The sequence below is a fragment of the Scleropages formosus genome, chromosome 13 (assembly GCF_900964775.1).
Source record: "Scleropages formosus chromosome 13, fSclFor1.1, whole genome shotgun sequence".
NCBI classification, from domain to species: Eukaryota; Metazoa; Chordata; class Actinopteri; order Osteoglossiformes; family Osteoglossidae; genus Scleropages; species Scleropages formosus.
Genome location: NC_041818.1, coordinates 11,609,266 through 11,628,033, shown reverse-complemented (window position 1 = coordinate 11,628,033; position 18,768 = coordinate 11,609,266). Strand labels below are relative to the sequence as shown.

At 41.6% G+C, this 18,768-nt stretch overlaps 1 protein-coding gene and 3 pseudogenes across 12 annotated transcripts in view; all 4 read right to left on the bottom strand.

Moving 5' to 3' along the window:
• The window catches only part of LOC108925318 (protocadherin gamma-C5-like), a 223,634-nt gene that overhangs the window by 111,360 nt on the left and 93,506 nt on the right, over nt 1–18,768 (bottom strand). The window contains exon 1 of one of the 12 annotated variants that reach the window (XM_029257422.1): nt 9,735–12,479. The exons of the other annotated variants lie outside the window; for them this stretch is intronic. Within the exon in view, the coding sequence (XP_029113255.1) occupies nt 9,735–12,170 (2,436 nt within the window). The 5' untranslated portion in view covers nt 12,171–12,479. Of the gene's footprint in view, nt 1–9,734; nt 12,480–18,768 lie in introns of those variants that run through there. 12 annotated transcript variants of the gene reach the window in all.
• On the bottom strand, nt 1,340–4,076 carry LOC108925245 (protocadherin beta-16-like; annotated as a pseudogene).
• LOC114912112 (protocadherin gamma-A11-like) lies at nt 6,318–8,838 on the bottom strand (annotated as a pseudogene).
• Nucleotides 13,032–15,569, bottom strand: LOC114912110 (protocadherin gamma-B7-like; annotated as a pseudogene).

Here is an 18,768-nt window from a genome sequence, read left to right as displayed (position 1 = left end):
AAAGGCATGAACCCTTAAATATATCTGTCCACGTAAATAAACAAATTAAATGTTAAATGCTATCAGAGGCAGCTGGTAGTATAGTGGTTAGAGTTACTACCTTTGAATCTAAAAGTTACAGATTTGATCCCCAGCTATAGCACTCTTGAGCAAGGTACTTACCCCAAATTACTTCAGTAAAATTAGCCAGCTGTATAAATAGGTAAGATGATTGTAAGCATGTAATAATTGTGACCTTAACATTGTAAGTTGCTTTGGAGAAAAGTGTCAGCTAAATGAATAAATGTAAAACATATGAAGATGTATGAGTTACATCATGCAATCTACATTGGTCAGAGTTATGTCCCACCTGGGAAGACCAGCTAAGAAACGTTTTTAAATACATTCTGACATATGCAGGTGCCAACATGGGGATGATGGAGAACTACCATTCAAAGCCAGTGTTGCAAACATGCAAACTAAATGATTGTTCTCACTCCCCATTTTATTGTATATATAATAACCTAAAAATGAAAAGCAAGGAGAATGAGACCAGAAGAAGGGCTAAATGTCTCCAGTCCTGAATGTGCTGTTTTCCTTTCCACTCATTGTGATAGGTTATTTTCATTATTGGTTAGCTATTTTATAAATGTCCCAGAAAGCTTTTCTCCATCTTAAATCCAAATCTGTGTTCAGCTTGTCTTTCAACTGCAGAGTGGAGTAAGCAGGCAATACTCCATCAAACTCGCCACAATAGCACAACAAAGACAGATTATGAGTCTTTTTAGCTGCATTACAAAAAGAAACCTGTGTAGTTTGGTTTTGAAATGGAAAGAAAACCCAAAAAGAAAGAGGAAACCACACATTTTCCGTTTCGTTCAACTGTATGAAATCCATAAGCACCACAGGAAGCTGCAACAAATGCAAAACGTGGAAAATATTTTTTTCATCGAACCTTTAATGTGCGTAGGTTCTCGCACCAAACACGAATTTTAAGTGTACAAAGTCTAAAGATGTAGTCCGTTGTTGCCAGTTTAGAATATAAATGAAGTAAGTTGTTAACGGTAGAACATCGTACAACAGTATAAACACACACACGCGCACAGATATATTAAAAAATAATAAATAAAATATTTACGAGATTCAGCAGCAGAAAGACAGACAGAAACACACACACGCTGATGCCGCTTGTCCCGAGTGGGGTCACGGTAAGCCGGAGCCTAGCCGGACAACACAAGGGGGTAGGGCTGGAGAAAAGGGGACAAACCCAGGACGGGACGCCAGTCCGTCACAAGCCACCGCCAGCGGGACTCGAACCCGAGACCAGCCACAGAGCGGGACCCAGTCAAACCAGCCGCGCCCCCCGCTAGCATAAAGACGGAAACTATTAATTACAAAATTAATTAGTTCAGATATGATGGCTTACCTGGTTTTCGAGATTCTCAGTCATCTCTCCTTTCTGCTGATGCAGTAATGTTTGAGTTCCACTGGCATCCAAACTAATAATGCTCTCACTACAGGGTCGGACATACTTCATGTCACTCTTCCTGGAGTCAGTGGTCCCGCAAACCTCGTAATTGTACACGCGCTGTAGAGTTCCTGTACCTCCCATGTCTGCGTAAAGTGGTGGATAGTACGGAATGACTGGGAGATTCCCACCGGATTTATAAAACATCTGCTCTCGCCTCCATCTGTAGCACTTCACTGATATTATAGACATGATGGAGACGATGAAAAGGAAGGAGACAACAGCCAAAGCCAGTATTAAATAAAAGTCAGGTTGTCGTTATAATCCTTGTCGTGCGTAAAGTCGCTGAATTCCGAGAGCACTTCGGGGAAGCTGTCGGCCACCACCACGTTCACATTGACTGTAGCTGAACGGGCGGGATGTCCGTTGTCCTCCACTACAACAGTGAGCTTCTGTTTCACAGCATCTTTATCACTGACCGGGCGGACAGTTCTGATTTCTCCCGTCTGTAAACCCACCTCAAAGAGCGCCCTGTCTGTGGCTTTCAGCAGTTTGTATGAGAGCCAGGAATTCTGTCCAGAGTCCACATCAACAGCCACCACTTTAGTGACCAGATATCCGATTTCTGCTGAACGAGGCACCATTTCAGCCACCGCAGAGGTACCGGTCTGTATTGGGTAGAGAATCTGAGGTGCGTTGTCATTCTGGTCCTGAATAAATATTCTTACAGTCACGTTACTGCTCAGTGGAGGCGAACCTCCATCCTGCGCTTTAATTTGAAATTGGAAGTTCTTTATTTGCTCATAATCAAAGGAACGAATGGCATGTACAACTCCAGTATCAGAGTTAACGGATACATATGATGAAACAAATGCGTTCATCACAGAATCTTCTAGTATATACGTAACTCGGGCGTTCAGGTTCCAGTCCGCGTCACTTGCTTTAACAGAAAATAAAGAGAGCCCTGGTGCGTTGTTCTCATTAACATAGGCATTGTACGTGTTTTTCTCAAAAACAGGCGCGTTGTCGTTCACATCTGATATCTGTAAGTGGAGAGTAACGCTGCTGGAGAGCGAAGGGACTCCTTCGTCGGAGCAGATCACAGTAAAGTTATAATAAGACTGCAATTCTCTATCCAAAGATGATCCTGTTGTTAGACTGTAGAAACCAGTGGATGTCAATTTGATATTAAAAGGCATTCTTTCTTCTGTAAAACAGTGGACTTTGCCATTATTCTCAGAGTCTTGGTCCTGCACTGTCAGTATAGCTATCACTGTGTCTAAGGGAGAGTTCTCTGGCACCTGCTTCGATGTGGACATAATATTAACCACGGGGCTGTTATCATTAACATCAATAACATCGACATTTATTTTACAGGTATCAGAGAAGCCGCCCTGATCCGTCGCTTTAACATCAATCTGATAATGTCTGGCCTTTTCATAATCTATTTCACCGACTATTTTCACTTCTCCTTTATCTTCTGATATCTCAAATAAATCAGACACTTCGTCCATATTGTTGGAAATGGAATACGTCACTTTACCATTGGAAGCTTCATCTAGATCAGACGCTGTAACAACAGTTACAACTGTACCTTTCGGTGCATTCTCTATAACCGTGGCTTTGTAAATCGACTGTGTAAAAACAGGAGCGTTGTCATTTACATCCAGGACTTTAATATGTATTTGCACTGTACCAGACATCGGTGGGTCTCCGCCATCCATAGCGGTCAACAACAGCGTCATTTCGTCTTGCTTTTCTCTATCCAGCGGTTTTTGTAGCACCATCTCTACATTTTTATTTCCATCTATCTGGCTATTAAATTTCAGGAGAAAATAATCCGTAGGTTTAAGAAAGTAGGTTTGGAGGCCATTCACACCAACATCCGGATCTGCCGCTTTGTCAAGCTGAAATTTTGCTCCGGTAACAGCTGACTCACTGATTTCAAAATTGCACAGACTTCTTTTAAAACTGGGCGCATTATCATTTATATCGGTGATTTCCACTGAGATTCGGAAGAATTCTATTGGATTTTCCAAAATGATTTGGAAATGTAAAGCACACAGTGGTACTTCTCCACAAAGGGATTCGCGATCTATTCGTTCTTTAATAAGGAGAATGCCCTGTTCTCTGTCCAGGGCTATGTATTCCCGGCTGTTTCCAGTATACACTCGAGCGTTTCCAGATTTTAGTCTTTTTAAATCTAAACCCAGATCGTGCGCTATGTTCCCTACTAGCGATCCTTTAACCATCTCCTCTGGGATGGAATAACTAACCTGTCCATACACTGCAATTATATTAAGGAGAGAAAAAAACAATGCTACTTGCCATGCCATCATCGACTTGCCCGACATTGTCCAGATAACACAGGCCAAGCAGGACATGATGTCCTTCCTTATTCGAGAAATAACCTCAGACCGAAGTGGATGGAGAAAAGCAAAATATTTTGCTTCGAAAGGAAAACAGGCAGTCTGGTATCTCCGCAAATCGTGGCACTTAATCTAGGCGGTGTTGCAGCGCGATGCACTGAGCCCCTTGTCTCGATCGAGTAAGAAAGAGGAGGTTGTGCCATAAATGTACTTATAATCAGCAACCAGACCGACAGCGGCACTCTGAGTTACATTACCGAACTGCAGACGTTGGAAAAGGTATTTTCACTCTAAGTAAATATGCAAAAACATTCAAAACGAAAGTAATCAATTATACGTGAAACCGTTCCACAAATATTTGAAATAATTAGTTATTGCTTATATCATCCACTGATGTTAAAGAAATCATCAGTGAAGACATATGTATTCATGCAACTGCCAATGTCAGATTGGAACACCTTTGACAGAATTCTATCATTATTCAAACGGATTATTTTTATTCACCAGCTTTGATCACGGTGGGGGGAAAATTTTGTCACAATAAAAATGACCGGTTTCTGTACCAACTGAACTTATTTATTTGAATTTTAACTTAACTACTTCCATACACAGTACCTGGAATGCTAAGGGGATCTAAATGTGCCATGAAAAAAAATGAAAACGGAAAAAATTTGATAGACATTCTGCTTTAATTTCATACTATGCACACTACTGTACACACAAACAGTGCATGCTCTGTTGCATGTATTAATAACTCACACTCACTACTGACAACTGTTTGTCCAAGTAGGGCTCCAAACTACCATGACCTTATCACAAAAGAACTGGGTGACAAATTTATCAAGGTATGCCCTACACAGGACACTAGTCCATCACAAGGCAGCCACATAGATATTCACACACTAGGGTCAATTTAGAGAAGGTGATCCACCTGAATTGCGTGTCTTTGGGTCCTGAAGAAACTGATGCACCCAGAGGAAAACCATACAAACACTGCACAGATTGAGTTGGATACAAACTCACACCCCAACATTTGTGCATCCTCATACTAACTCTATAGTTCAATGAGGAATAGATATAAAAGCCTGAAAAACAAGGAGAGGTTAATTATGTATGATTCATTATTTTCTAAATAATTTACTCATTTAAGAATCTGAAGAAACCAGTGGAACCCATCCTAGAAAAATGTGCATAAATGAATTCTGTGAAAATCTCACACTTGGTTTAATGCACTAAAATTACCTTCATATTAAACTGTCTTAGACAGAAAAACACAGTCATTTTTAATTTTTATTTTCTATCTTCACTTTAGTTAGTCTCATTTTCAAAGAAAATCTTGTGTTTCAGGAACCCTCTGCAGTCCATTTATGGACCCCTAAGGAGTTCATGGGCTCCAGGTGAACCCGTTTTAATCGGTTCCTTAATATGCAGCACTGCACCTGGGAGTCTATTTCATTTTAGTAGACAGATAACTGTACTGTCAAAATATAGTCTATAAAGATAGACTAAATGTACTTATAAATCCTTCTAGAAAAGACCACACACAGACCGCTCGTCCCCAGTCACAGCAAGCAGGGGCCTAATCCAGCAACACAGGGCAGGACGCCAGTTCACTACAAGGCACCCCAAGCAGGATTCGAACCCCAGACCCACCAGAGAGAAGGACCTGGCCAAACCCACTGTACCACCATGCCCCCCACTTAGAAAAAACCATCTACACAATAATTTCATTTAAAAACATATTTCAGGGGTTGTTAGAGAAAAATGTTGCAGTAAAACTTTTAACTGTAAATACTCAACCCAATATCTAAAATCTGATAAAGGCGCTAATTGGCAGATTTGGAAAAAGTGTTTCTTATGAAACTGGTTACTGGCTGTTGTCAAAGCCTGAATATGGTGTATGTTCTCTGCACCTCCTCTCTTAAAATGTAGAAGAAGTATTACTTATCCTGTTCCATAACTCTAAAGGGGTCAAATTAGCTAGCACTCAAGATCAGATCTCCCGATCTTTAAACACCACTTGAACAACCGGTTCTCATGACACTATATAGCTGTTTAGCATTCACTCTTCTGCATTACTCAATGACCTTTTCTCAACAGAAAGAAACGTCTGCTTAATTGTGCTTTAGTTAACAGTTTATTTTGATGATGGTTTATTTTCTTATTTAAACGTTTCCAATTTTGATCTGGTAAGTACGACAGGGACCTTCAAGATTGCACAAAAATGTTTAAGTATGTAATTTAACACAGTGCATATTAAAAATAGATATGTTTCAAAATGTTGTTTGAAAATGCAAAAAAGTTTCTTAAAAATCACACCCAAAGCGAGAAGTGAAACAGTCAATAGTACAATTAAACACAGAATAAAAGAAAAATATCAAACATATTGCATGATGAATTCTTACCTGGTTATCATATTTTTCCGTATCCTCACCATCTTTCTGTTGGTGCGACAGTGTTTGTGTCCCACCGGAGTTCAGACTAATGATACTCTGACTACAGGGTCTGACATATTTCATGTCACTCTTCCTGGAGTCAGTGGTCCCGCAAACCTCGTAATTGTACACGCGCTGTAGAGTTCCTGTACCTCCCATGTCTGCGTAAAGTGGTGGATAGTACGGAATGACTGGGAGATTCCCACCGGATTTATAAAACATCTGCTCTCGCCTCCATCTGTAGCACTTCACTGATATTATAGACATGATGGAGACGATGAAAAGGAAGGAGACAACAGCCAAAGCCAGTATTAAATAAAAAGTCAGGTTGTCCTTATAATCCTTGTCGTGCGTAAAGTCGCTGAATTCCGAGAGCACTTCGGGGAAGCTGTCGGCCACCACCACGTTCACATTGACTGTAGCTGAACGGGCGGGATGTCCGTTGTCCTCCACTACAACAGTGAGCTTCTGTTTCACAGCATCTTTATCACTGACCGGGCGGACAGTTCTGATTTCTCCCGTCTGTAAACCCACTTCAAAGAGCGCCCTGTCTGTGGCTTTCAGCACTTTGTATGAGAGCCAGGAATTCTGTCCAGAGTCCACATCAACAGCCACCACTTTAGTGACCAGATATCCGACTTCTGCTGAACGGGGCACCATTTCAGCCACCGCAGAGGTACCGGTCTGTATTGGGTAGAGAATCTGAGGCGCGTTGTCATTCTGGTCCTGGATAAATATCCGTACAGTCACGTTACTGCTCAGTGGAGGGGAACCTCCATCCTGCGCTTTTACGCGAAAATGGAAATCTTTAATTTGCTCGTAATCAAAGGAACGAACCGCCTGTACGACACCAGTATCACGGTTAACAGACACATACAAGGAGACATGCACGCCATGTACTTCTGAATCTTCCAGTATATAAGACACGCGAGCATTTTGGTTTGAATCTGCGTCACTAGCTTTAACCGAAAACATGGAGAGACCCGGTGCATTGTTTTCAATAATATATGCGTTATACGTGCTTTTTTCAAAGACAGGCGAGTTGTCGTTAACGTCTGATAATTTCAAGCGAAAAGTGACAGTGCTGGAAAGCGAGGGGACTCCTTCATCGGCGCAGATTACACTAACGTTGTATTCAGAATTTGTCTCTCGATCCAACAAGTTTTCAGTAACCAAACTGAAAAAATTATTTGACGTCGATTTGATTTTAAATACACTATCTTCATTTACGTTGCACTGAACTTGCCCATTACTTCCCGAATCAGGGTCCAATACATTCATCATTGTCACAACCGTTCCGCGCATCACATTTTCAGGTATAATATTTGACACTGACATGACGTCAATTAGGGGGTAATTATCATTTGTATCAATGACATTGATCATTATTTTAGTTGAATTGGAGTGTCCTCCATCATCACTGGCATGGACGTCGATTTGAAAATGTTTGTTTTTTTCATAATCTATATTTCCGATTAATTTTACCTCACCGTTATCTGGGTCTATTTCAAACAGTTCGGTAGCATATTCTGCAGTATTTGAAATCGAATACTTAACTTTACCATAAGAACCCTCGTCTAAATCAGTTGCTGTGACCGTAGTTAAAATGGTACCTTTAGGGGAATTCTCTGTAATGGTGGCCTTGTAAATCGCCTGGGTAAAAACAGGAGCGTTGTCATTAGCATCCAGTACAGTAATATGTATCTGTACAGTACCAGACATCGGCGGGTCTCCGCCATCGAAAGCGGTTAACAACAACGTCATCTTGCCCTGCTTTTCTCTATCCAGCGATTTCTGCAGGACAATTTCTACATTCTTTATTCCATCTAGCTCATTGTTAATTTTTAACTGGAAATTATCCATCGGTGTAAGTGTGTAGCTTTGGAGGCTATTACGGCCAACATCTGGATCAACCGCTCTCTCCAACAGGAACCTAGCTCCTATCACTGCTAATTCGCTAATTTCAAATCTCATTTCACTTTTTTTGAAGCTCGGGGCATTATCGTTTATATCGGTTACCTCTACTGTAATAGGGAATAATTCCATAGGATTCGCTAGAATGAGCTGGAAATGTAAAGAGCACGGCGATGTTTTTCCGCAAAGCGACTCGCGATCTATTCTTTCTTTAATAAGAACAAGTCCCCTGTCTTTATCCAGCTCTATGTATTTAGTGCTGTCTACACTATAGAGACGGGCGTTGCCCAGTGTTAATCTTTTAACGTCTAAACGAAGATCTTGCGCTATGTTACCGACTACCGAGCCTTTCCTCATCTCCTCTGGAATAGAATAAGTAACCTCTCCGTGGACTGAGACTGCAAAAAGCAGAAAGAGAAACAGAGGTACTTGCCATCCCATAGATTTACTCAGTATTGTCTGGAAAACACGAAATCTCCACTTCATTGCCATCCGGGTATCCAAGCGCAGTCCTTGCAAAATGTGTAAAGAGTTAGATTTATGCGAGATAACAGCAATAGGTGTTACTGTCGGTGAAAAAAACACCTTTCAATAGCTCCGCAGATTTGGAATGCTATAGAATCCTCTGTGTGTTTCTCGTTCTCTCTCTTTCAGCCTTTGTATAAAGTAGACATGGGAGATTATGCTACGAATCCAAAAGAGAAGGGCATGCAGACCTGCAGCGGCGCTTTGAGTTCAAATATTGAACTGCAAACACTGGAAGTGACCATTTAACGTTGAAACGTCAGTGGAAAACCCACCACACAATTGTATGTGAAAAGGGAGAGTCATCCAAATATATATTATATATAAGCGAAAGATCAAGGCTCTTATATTTCACTGACTGCATCTTACAATTCATGCACAATTCAGATGGAAAAGCAACTATACTACTTTCAAACTGAGTCAATGAGAGCAAAATATTGGATTGACAAAAAGGCGATTTAACCCGATTTAAAATAATTAATATTGTCAAAGATGTTCGACCAAATTCGTGATCTCTTTGATCACTTAAGCTTCCAGGCAAGTACAGAGACGTGCTGTCTGACAGTAGTTTATTACGCATCTCACCGAAACTAACTAACATACTGTACTCCAGCAACTTACTTTGAACACACAAGACTATTTGGAAAGTAACTCGCGTCAGTTGTTCAACATTCATAAATAATTCAAAAAGGTAATGTTTACTGAAAAGATTTCGCGGGTTCACGCAAGTGAGTATGCATTACAAAAATGCCTTATGTTGCGATTAAACGTAAAAGCAAATACAAAAAACTACTATTTATATTACTACTTTCTAAACAGCATCATAATTTAGGTGTCTCTTCGAGTGTAAAGCACGAAGTTGATATTTAAACATTATCTTGATGTTTGAGTACTCAAAACTATCAAAAACCATCAAATTACTTGCTTTAAATTGATACATTTGCATACTTAAGTTCTTGAAAATTAAGTGTTAGAAACTTCGATATCTTGAGCTGAGAAAAAAAAAATAAACGTAGACGTGAAATTTTAATAACCAAATCTTACCTGGTCTGAATTTTCATTGGTATTTTCATCTCTTTGTTCTTGGTGCAACGTCTGTGTTCCACCGGAGTCCAGATTAATGATGCTCTGACTACACGGTCTGATATATTTCATGTCACTCTTCCTGGAGTCAGTGGTCCTGCACACGTCGTAATTGTACACGCGCTGTAGAGTTCCTGTACCTCCCATGTCTGCGTAAAGTGGTGGATAGTACGGAATGACTGGGAGATTCCCACCGGATTTATAAAACATCTGCTCTCGCCTCCATCTGTAGCACTTCACTGATATTATAGACATGATGGAGACGATGAAAAGGAAGGAGACAACAGCCAAGGCCAGTATTAAATAAAAAGTCAGGTTGTCGTTATAATCCTTGTCGTGCGTAAAATCGCCGAATTCCGAGAGCACTTCGGGGAAGCTGTCGGCCACCACCACGTTCACATTGACTGTAGCTGAACGGGCGGGATGTCCGTTGTCCTCCACTACAACAGCGAGCTTCTGTTTCACAGCATCTTTATCACTGACCGGGCGGACAGTTCTGATTTCTCCCGTCTGTAAACCCACTTCAAAGAGCGCCCTGTCTGTGGCTTTCAGCAGTTTGTATGAGAGCCAGGAATTCTGTCCAGAGTCCACATCAACAGCCACCACTTTAGTGACCAGATATCCGACTTCTGCTGAACGAGGCACCATTTCAGCCACCGCAGAGGTACCGGTCTGTATTGGATAGAGAATCTGTGGCGCGTTGTCATTCTGGTCTCGAATAACTACTTTGACAGTCACATTGCTGCTCAGTGGTGGCGAGCCTCCATCCTGCGCTTTTACGCAAAACTGGAAATCTTTTATCTGTTCGTAATCAAACGATCGAACCGCCTGTACAACTCCGCTATCGGAGTGGAGGGAAACATATGACGAGACAGACACACCATTCACCTCTGAATCGTCTAGTATGTAAGAAATACGGGCATTTTGGTTCCAGTCTGCATCAGTGGCCTTTAACGCTAAAATATACTGGCCAGGCTTGTTATTTTCTTCTATTACTCTCTCGTACAGACTCTTTTCAAAGATGGGAACGTTATCATTAATGTCTGTTACTTTAAATGATAGTAACAAAGTGCTGGAAAGTGGGGGGTAACCTTCATCAGTAGCCGTGACTGTTATATTGTATTCAGGCGTTGTTTCACGATCTAACTCTGCGTCCGTTTGCAAGCTATAAAAATTATTGGACATAGTAGTTATTCTAAATGGAATGTTGTCCTCGATGTGACAGTGGACTTGGCCATTTTCTCCCGAATCGTAATCTTGTGCATTAATGACTGCTATTACTGTGCCAGGTAAGGAATTTTCCGGTATGGAATTTGAGGAAGACATTACTGCTATTACTGGTACATTATCATTAACATCTGTAATGTCTATGACTAGTTTTGCGCTATCTGTTAGCCCCCCTCCATCTTTGGCTTGAATATTTAGTAAAAATTGTTTGGATTTTTCATGGTCAATTCGTCCGATTAATTTTAATTCACCAGTAGATTCATTTATGTGAAATATTTCACCCAAGCCTTCTGCCCTGTTTGAGATCGAATATATAATTTGGGCATTTATTCCTTTGTCGGCATCAGTGGCACTTACTGTAGCAATCACAACACCAATTTCTGCATTCTCTGCCACTGATGATTTGTACATCCTCTGCGTAAATACAGGAGGGTTATCGTTGCTGTCCAGAACACTGACATGTATCTGCGCAGTGCCAGACATCTGGGGATATCCACCGTCAACAGCTGTCAATAATAAAGACATCTCTTCTGAACTTTCTCGATCTAGCTGTTTCTCGAGTACTATTTCCACATGCTTGCTGCCGTCGGGCTGTGAGTGTAATTTTAGTGTAAAGTAATCCATTGGCTTCAACGTATAGCTCTGCAGGGAGTTAACTCCCACATCTGAGTCCACAGCGCTCTCCAGTACGAACCTCGTTCCGGGTGCAGCTGACTCGCTTATTTCCAGTCGGATTTCATTTTTTGGAAAAACGGGAGCATTGTCATTTATGTCTATGATTTCAACTGTAACTCTATGAAATTCGATGGGATTATCAAGCACCATCTGAAAATGTATGGCGCATGGCGACAGTTGTCCGCAGAGAAATTCCCTGTCGATTCTTTCTTTGATGACTAATATTCCTTTTTCACGAATAAGTTCAACATACTCACTTTTGTCTCCAGCGAAGATACGAGCTGCCCCACCAATCATGCGTTTTGTATCCAAACCAAGATCCTGACCGATATTACCCACGAAAGAGCCCTTTGTCATCTCCTCCAAGACGGAATATCTAACATGGCAGAAAGATGGCTCAATAAAACAGAGAGCCACAATAAAGCACTGCACGCGCCATTTTATTCCACATTTCGCGGTTGCCATCCCCACAGGATACAGCACAATGAACAACATGAAAACTTAGCCGGTTTTCAGTATCTTCTTGATGTAAACATGCCCGCAAACCAGATACTTTACAGCGTATGTTAAAATGTCCAGAACTGCTGCAGTGGCTCCCCGACGTCTTTTGGTGTGTTTGTGCCGGTGAGCTTCCACACTCCGCCTTGCATAGAAGCACCACGGTACAATAGAATCAGCTACAAGGTCAACAGCGGCGCAACGAGTTCATATCTAGAACTGCAAACTACTCGATATCGAGAAAAACACGCAGTATTGCACACAGCAACGTTGTCAAAAATGACGTCTTCAGTTCAAAAGAACCGCACAGTAAGGATGTGGGATCGGACTTGTGGGCAACATTATGGCTTTCTCCATTCTCGTTTAAAAGACATGTGAGTGACCCATTGACTTTAATGTAGTGCAGAGGAGACAGACAACCTGTTCCGTTGTGATTTAAAAAAATAACAGTTTTAGGTTGTTGGTAAAATCTATGGCGCCTGTATTGTTTCCACAAACGCAATATAATTAATTATCTGCCACTAAGAATTAAAATGGAAATCAGAGGACACTGAAACACAAAAGCATGACTGATGTGTCAAAGGTGAAAACACCGCAACGAAAATAATTCACAACTGGGTAGTATTGACAATGTCTTATTTTCAGTAGTACGTAGTCATAACAGATTAACAAACAAAAGACGTGATTGAACAAAAGGAAAGTCATCAAAACGGGTCTAACAGATCGTATTACAGAAAAAAGATACAGTAAAATTATAATGCAGTAAAAGGCTCACCTGGGCTTCGGAAATTTCATTGATCTGTTCTTTCTGCTGGTGCAGAAGTGTCTGAGTTCCACTGGGATCTACACTGATGATGCTCTCACTACAGGGTCGGACATACTTCATGTCACTCTTCCTGGAGTCAGTGGTCCCGCAAACCTCGTAATTGTACACGCGCTGTAGAGTTCCTGTACCTCCCATCATGTCTGCGTAAAGTGGTGGATAGTACGGAATGACTGGGAGATTCCCACCGGATTTATAAAACATCTGCTCTCGCCTCCATCTGTAGCACTTCACTGATATTATAGACATGATGGAGACGATAAAAAGGAAGGAGACAACAGCCAAGGCCAGTATTAAATAAAAAGTCAGGTTGTCGTTATAATCCTTGTCGTGCGTAAAGTCGCTGAATTCCGAGAGCACTTCGGGGAAGCTGTCGGCCACCACCACGTTCACATTGACTGTAGCTGAACGGGCGGGATGTCCGTTGTCCTCCACTACAACAGTGAGCTTCTGTTTCACAGCATCGTTATCACTGACGGGGCGGACAGTTCTGATTTCTCCCGTCTGTAATCCCACTTCAAAGAGCGCCCTGTCTGTGGCTTTCAGCAGTTTGTATGAGAGCCAGGAATTCTGTCCAGAGTCCACATCAACAGCCACCACTTTAGTGACCAGATATCCGACTTCTGCTGAACGGGGCACCATTTCAGCCACTACAGAGGTACCGGTCTGTACTGGGTAGAGAATTTGAGGTGCGTTGTCATTCTGGTCCTGAATAACAACATTAACTGTCACATTGCTGCTGAGCTGAGGATTTCCCCCGTCTTGTGCCTTAATTATTATTCTGAACTGTTTGATATGTTCAAAATCAAACGAACGAACTGCATGGACAGTTCCGCTTTCAGAGTTAATGGAAACATAGTCGGATACTGCAGTACCGCCGAGATACGTTTCTTTCAGTAGATAGGATATTCGGGCATTATTACCCCAGTCTGCGTCTGTGGCCTCTACAGCGCATATGGACACGCCCGGAGAGTTATTCTCAACGACGTAAGTTGTATAAACACCTTGAGAAAATGCAGGCGCGTTGTCATTAATATCAGACACCTTTAGATGCAAGACTTTTTCAGTAAACAGAGCTGGCGAACCTGAGTCACGGGCAAGTACGGTAATATTATATTCCGAAACACTTTCGCGGTCTAACCACCCATTTGTGACTAACGTGTAATAATTCCTTAAAGACGATTTTATTTTAAAAGGGATATTCTGCTCAGTTGAACAGCTGACATGACCGTTTTCGCCCGAATCCAAGTCTTTCACGTTCATAATTGCAATAGTTGTTCCAAGAGGGGCGTCTTCTGATACAGGGCTCGAAAAAGACATAACATTTATAATCGGTGAGTTATCATTCATGTCAATTACTTCCACGAGAACTTTACACGAATCAGCCAAACCTCCTTTATCTTTGGCCTCTACACCAATTTCAATTTTTTTTGTCTTTTCGTAATCTATTTGTCCGGCAACTAATATCCTGCCTGTATTTTCATCTAAGATAAATATATCTGCAGCATTATCTTTAAGGTCAGAAAAGGAATAGGTAATTAATCCGTTAGACCCACTGTCTGCGTCACTTGCATTAACGGTTGTTATGTATGTCCCTTTCACAGCGTTTTCCGACACAGTCGCTCGGTACAGTGATTGATTGAACACGGGGGCATTATCATTAGCATCTAATACAGTAACATCTATATTTACTGTGCCGGATCTCGTCGGATTACCACCGTCTACTGCGATCAACTTCAGAAAAAGCCGTGGCTGCTGCTCCCTGTCCAGTGGTTTCTGGAGCACCATCTCCGCGTATTTAACTCCGTCTGGATTCGCGTGCTGCTTCAGGATGAAATTATCAGTCGGTGTTAAAATGTAGCTCTGAAGCGCGTTAATCCCCACATCGGGATCTTCCGCAGTCCCCAACACAAAACGCACACCCGGCGTTGCAGATTCGCTCATTTCTAATTTAATTTCATCCTTTTTGAATGATGGCGCATTATCATTTACATCCAGTATTTCGACAGTGATGTGATGCAGTTCCATTGGGTTCTCAAGGATCACCTCAAAACTAAAACTGCACGGAGAAATCTCACCACATAACGTCTCTCTATCTATTCTTTCCTTGACGGTCAAAACCCCTTTGTCTACGTCCAACTCTGTATACTGAATGTTTTCTCCGGTAACAATACGAGCGCGACCGGATCTCAGTCGTCTTTGATCTATTCCCAGATCTTGGGCGATATTCCCAATAAATGCACCTTTCTTCATTTCCTCTAGAATAGAATACCGAATCTGTCCGTAAGAAAAACGGCTGAAGAGAAACGTAAAAAACAACAGTACTCGCCATGGCAGTCTCGAATGGGTTGGGTTTCTGTTTTCATCTGCTGGACAAAATCCGAAACTCTCCGTCTTCATTTTTTGTATCCCCAAAGAAAATAATCCTTTACAAAACAGTTTCACAAAACCAGATTAAAGTCTATTTATAATTTATATCAAGTGAAGTCGAGTCGCAACCACCGCGAGCGGCCTCAGCTCTTCCAAATGATGTCTCCGACTGGCTCTCCTAAGGAGTACATTCTTAAGGCAGACCACCCATACTAAGTCTGGGGATAGTAGTTTCTCTAATCAACAGCGGCACTCAGAGTCCAGAAACGGGAAAATCATATGAATACACACCCCAAATCGTTTAAATTCTGTACACATTATATCCATGTTTTTCTATAGACATCTTACCACAAACTGTAAAAAAAAAAAAGCAAAAAACTGAAATGTTTTAGATAGAAGCAATTTAATAAATCTATAAAATCATCAGTAAGTTCAAAATCAACTGGGTGTAATGCATATATTAGGGAATTCAGATAAATAAAACTAATTTTCCATGAACATGTGGCTCTTTAAATAAAAAAAGACATTCTTGTATTCTGGTTCCAGTCATTGTGACTGGCAAAGACAGAAGAGCAGATGCTTCACTGAAATGTTTTCTGTAAAAATGACTGTGTAAATACTTTGACCAAATACTGTATCTTTATCACTATGTCAGTGATCTTCATAAAGAAAGTTTTACCATTGTGAAGTAACATTATTCCTTGGCCAGTTTCAAAAACTGTAATGTTGAATTCAGCCATGTTCTCTCAGTCTTAAAACTTTTCTGTTACTGAAATCTGATAGCTTGTTATAGATGGCTGTATCATAAAGGTGGCTAAAGGGTGTATACTTCAGCAGACTTGTCATTCTTGGTCAAATCTAGATCTTTTACATTAATAATAGTAAGAGTGAGAGTTCAAAAGTAATCCCTTGTGGCTGAAAACACAAGTAAGAATTAATTGCAAAATCATAATTGTCAAAGCAGTATCTGGACTTTGTTGGGAGCATTTTAATCCAGAAGAATTGGATATAAAATGAATACTTAAACTTTCCTTAATAGAAATGCTCAAATTCTTTGTATATAAATACAGTTTTTTTTTACACTTGCTTTAACCACTTCTTCCAAGCGGGGTTGCGACGAGCCGGAGCCTACCCAGTAACGCTAGGTGTAGGGTCGACAGGGGGAGGGGACACACTCTGGGCGGGACGCCAGTCCACCACAAGCACCCCAGGTGGGGCTGGAACCTCAGACTCACCACACAGCGAGCACAGGTCAAACTCACCACGCCACCGCACCCCCCCCCGTATACACGTAAACTGCCCCCAATATCACACTGCCGCGAATTATTTAATAATATGACCATGATCTATTGGTTGGTCTGTCTCTCCCCACCTTTAGCGTAATTCTATGGAAGATAAAAACAAACAAACAAACAAAAAACACTGGTTTCCTTTTAGTGATCAACAACAACACAAGGTCGGTGTAGCACGCCGAGGCCACCCGGGGAGGAGGCGGAGACGGGGTTAAAGCAGCCACAACTGGGGCTGCTTTCATCCCCTATTTCTTCCCCGGTGCCCAGCAGTAGAGAGAAGAGACCGAGGAGGAGAACCAGACCGAGACGACCGCAGACCCGATCCCTGACACGAAGCCCACGTCCTGATCGACCCGACTCTCCCAGTCAGCACGAAACCTCTCCCTACCTGTTCCCTGCTCCCCCTTTCCCATCTCCGTCCTTCTCCGCTGTCTAGGCAAATAAAAGCCCACAGCTACGGGCGACTGCATCTCCTGTCTCCTGCCTCGTCTCTTACAGTCCCTCAAAGAGTTGCGGTTTATTTTATGCTGGAAAGAAGACGTTTACTATATGACTGAATACAAGAAAATACACCCTTTCACAGTATTAAGTGAGCTGATAATAATCATCAACAATCATTTTTGATAATTGTTAGTGAAAGAGCTAATAATTTATAAAAATGATTCTTTCACAGTTGTTGGAAACAAATTTATGTAATTCATTCATATAGTTTCAATCTTTATTCGTGTAGTTATTTCTTCCACTACAAAATCAAAACCTTTTAAAGCCCACTGCACGCAAAACCACTTGTTGCACGTTTCTATAATACAAGGGAAGAAGACAAACCAGAAATGGGAATTTCAGCACCACAGAGCTGGACAGCGACAACACCAGGACATTTCTGCCACTGTTATGGTTTTAAGTTAATTTTAAATGTGCACTTAAATGCACAGTTTTTTACTGTATTCTTGACCGCTGTACTGATTTGTTTGAGCGACTAGTTGTATTGCACTCATAAAAGTAAGCAAAGGTTACTTCTAGTTAATTTTGCCCTTTTGCAAGATGTAAGAAAATGCTAGTTACTAACACAAAGTACACACACACACTGTCTGAAAGCGCTTGTCCTACAGGGTTGCGGGGAGCCGGAGCCAACTCGGCGTAAGGCTGGAGGCGGAGGGGACACACTGAGGACGGGATGTCAGTCCGCCGCAAGGCACCCCAAGCGGGACTTAAATCCCAGACCTGTTAATACTGGACAGCAGGACCCGGTCGAACTGACTGCGTCACTGTGCCACGGTGCCCCCCTGACACAAAGTAAAAAATATCAATCTATGTCGAAACAGAAAAAAAAAATGCTGAAAACAAGAATAAACCTTAAAAACAAGTAAAACACAAACCGGCTATAAGACTCTCTCCCTCTTAAATGCAAAAAAGATGTCTGAATCCAGAGAGCACTTCAGGGATGTTGTCCGCCACCACCACATTCACATTGACAGTAGCTGAACAGGGAGGCTGCCTATTGATCTCCACTACAACAGTACATTTCAGAATTTTTATCACTGACTGGGGGAGGGGTTAGTTCTGATTTATTTGATGTGTAAACCCTTTTCTGTCACTTTTAATAGTTTGTATAGGAGCCGGTCTGCTGAGTAAGACAACAGTTCAGCCACTCCAGAACTAACGGTGTTTTGGCAGGGAATCTGATGTGCATTTTAGTTTTGCAATAAGTTATAAATATCCACTGTCACGTTACTGCAAATTGGGCGAAACTTCATTTGTGGTTTCATGTGTATTTTTTGTCCAACTCACAATCAAGCCAATGTATGAAGTTAATTATTTCATTTTCAGTATTAATGGAAAAGCACGCAATGGCGGACATCAGGTCGATCCCGACATCCAATAATCAGTGGGAATATATGCATTTTTTGACCAAAATCAACAGAGTCCGGACTGGGCTTTTGTCATTCACATCCATCACTTCAATGATTACTCTACACAGTCCAGGCAGAGCCCTGGGATTACTTCTATGCATCTTGATTTTGCATTACAGAATTGTCATGGTCTGTCTTCTCTTTACGTTTATTTTGAGGGTGTGATGTTGCTTGAACTGTGCTCCGCTCTTTCGTTGTGG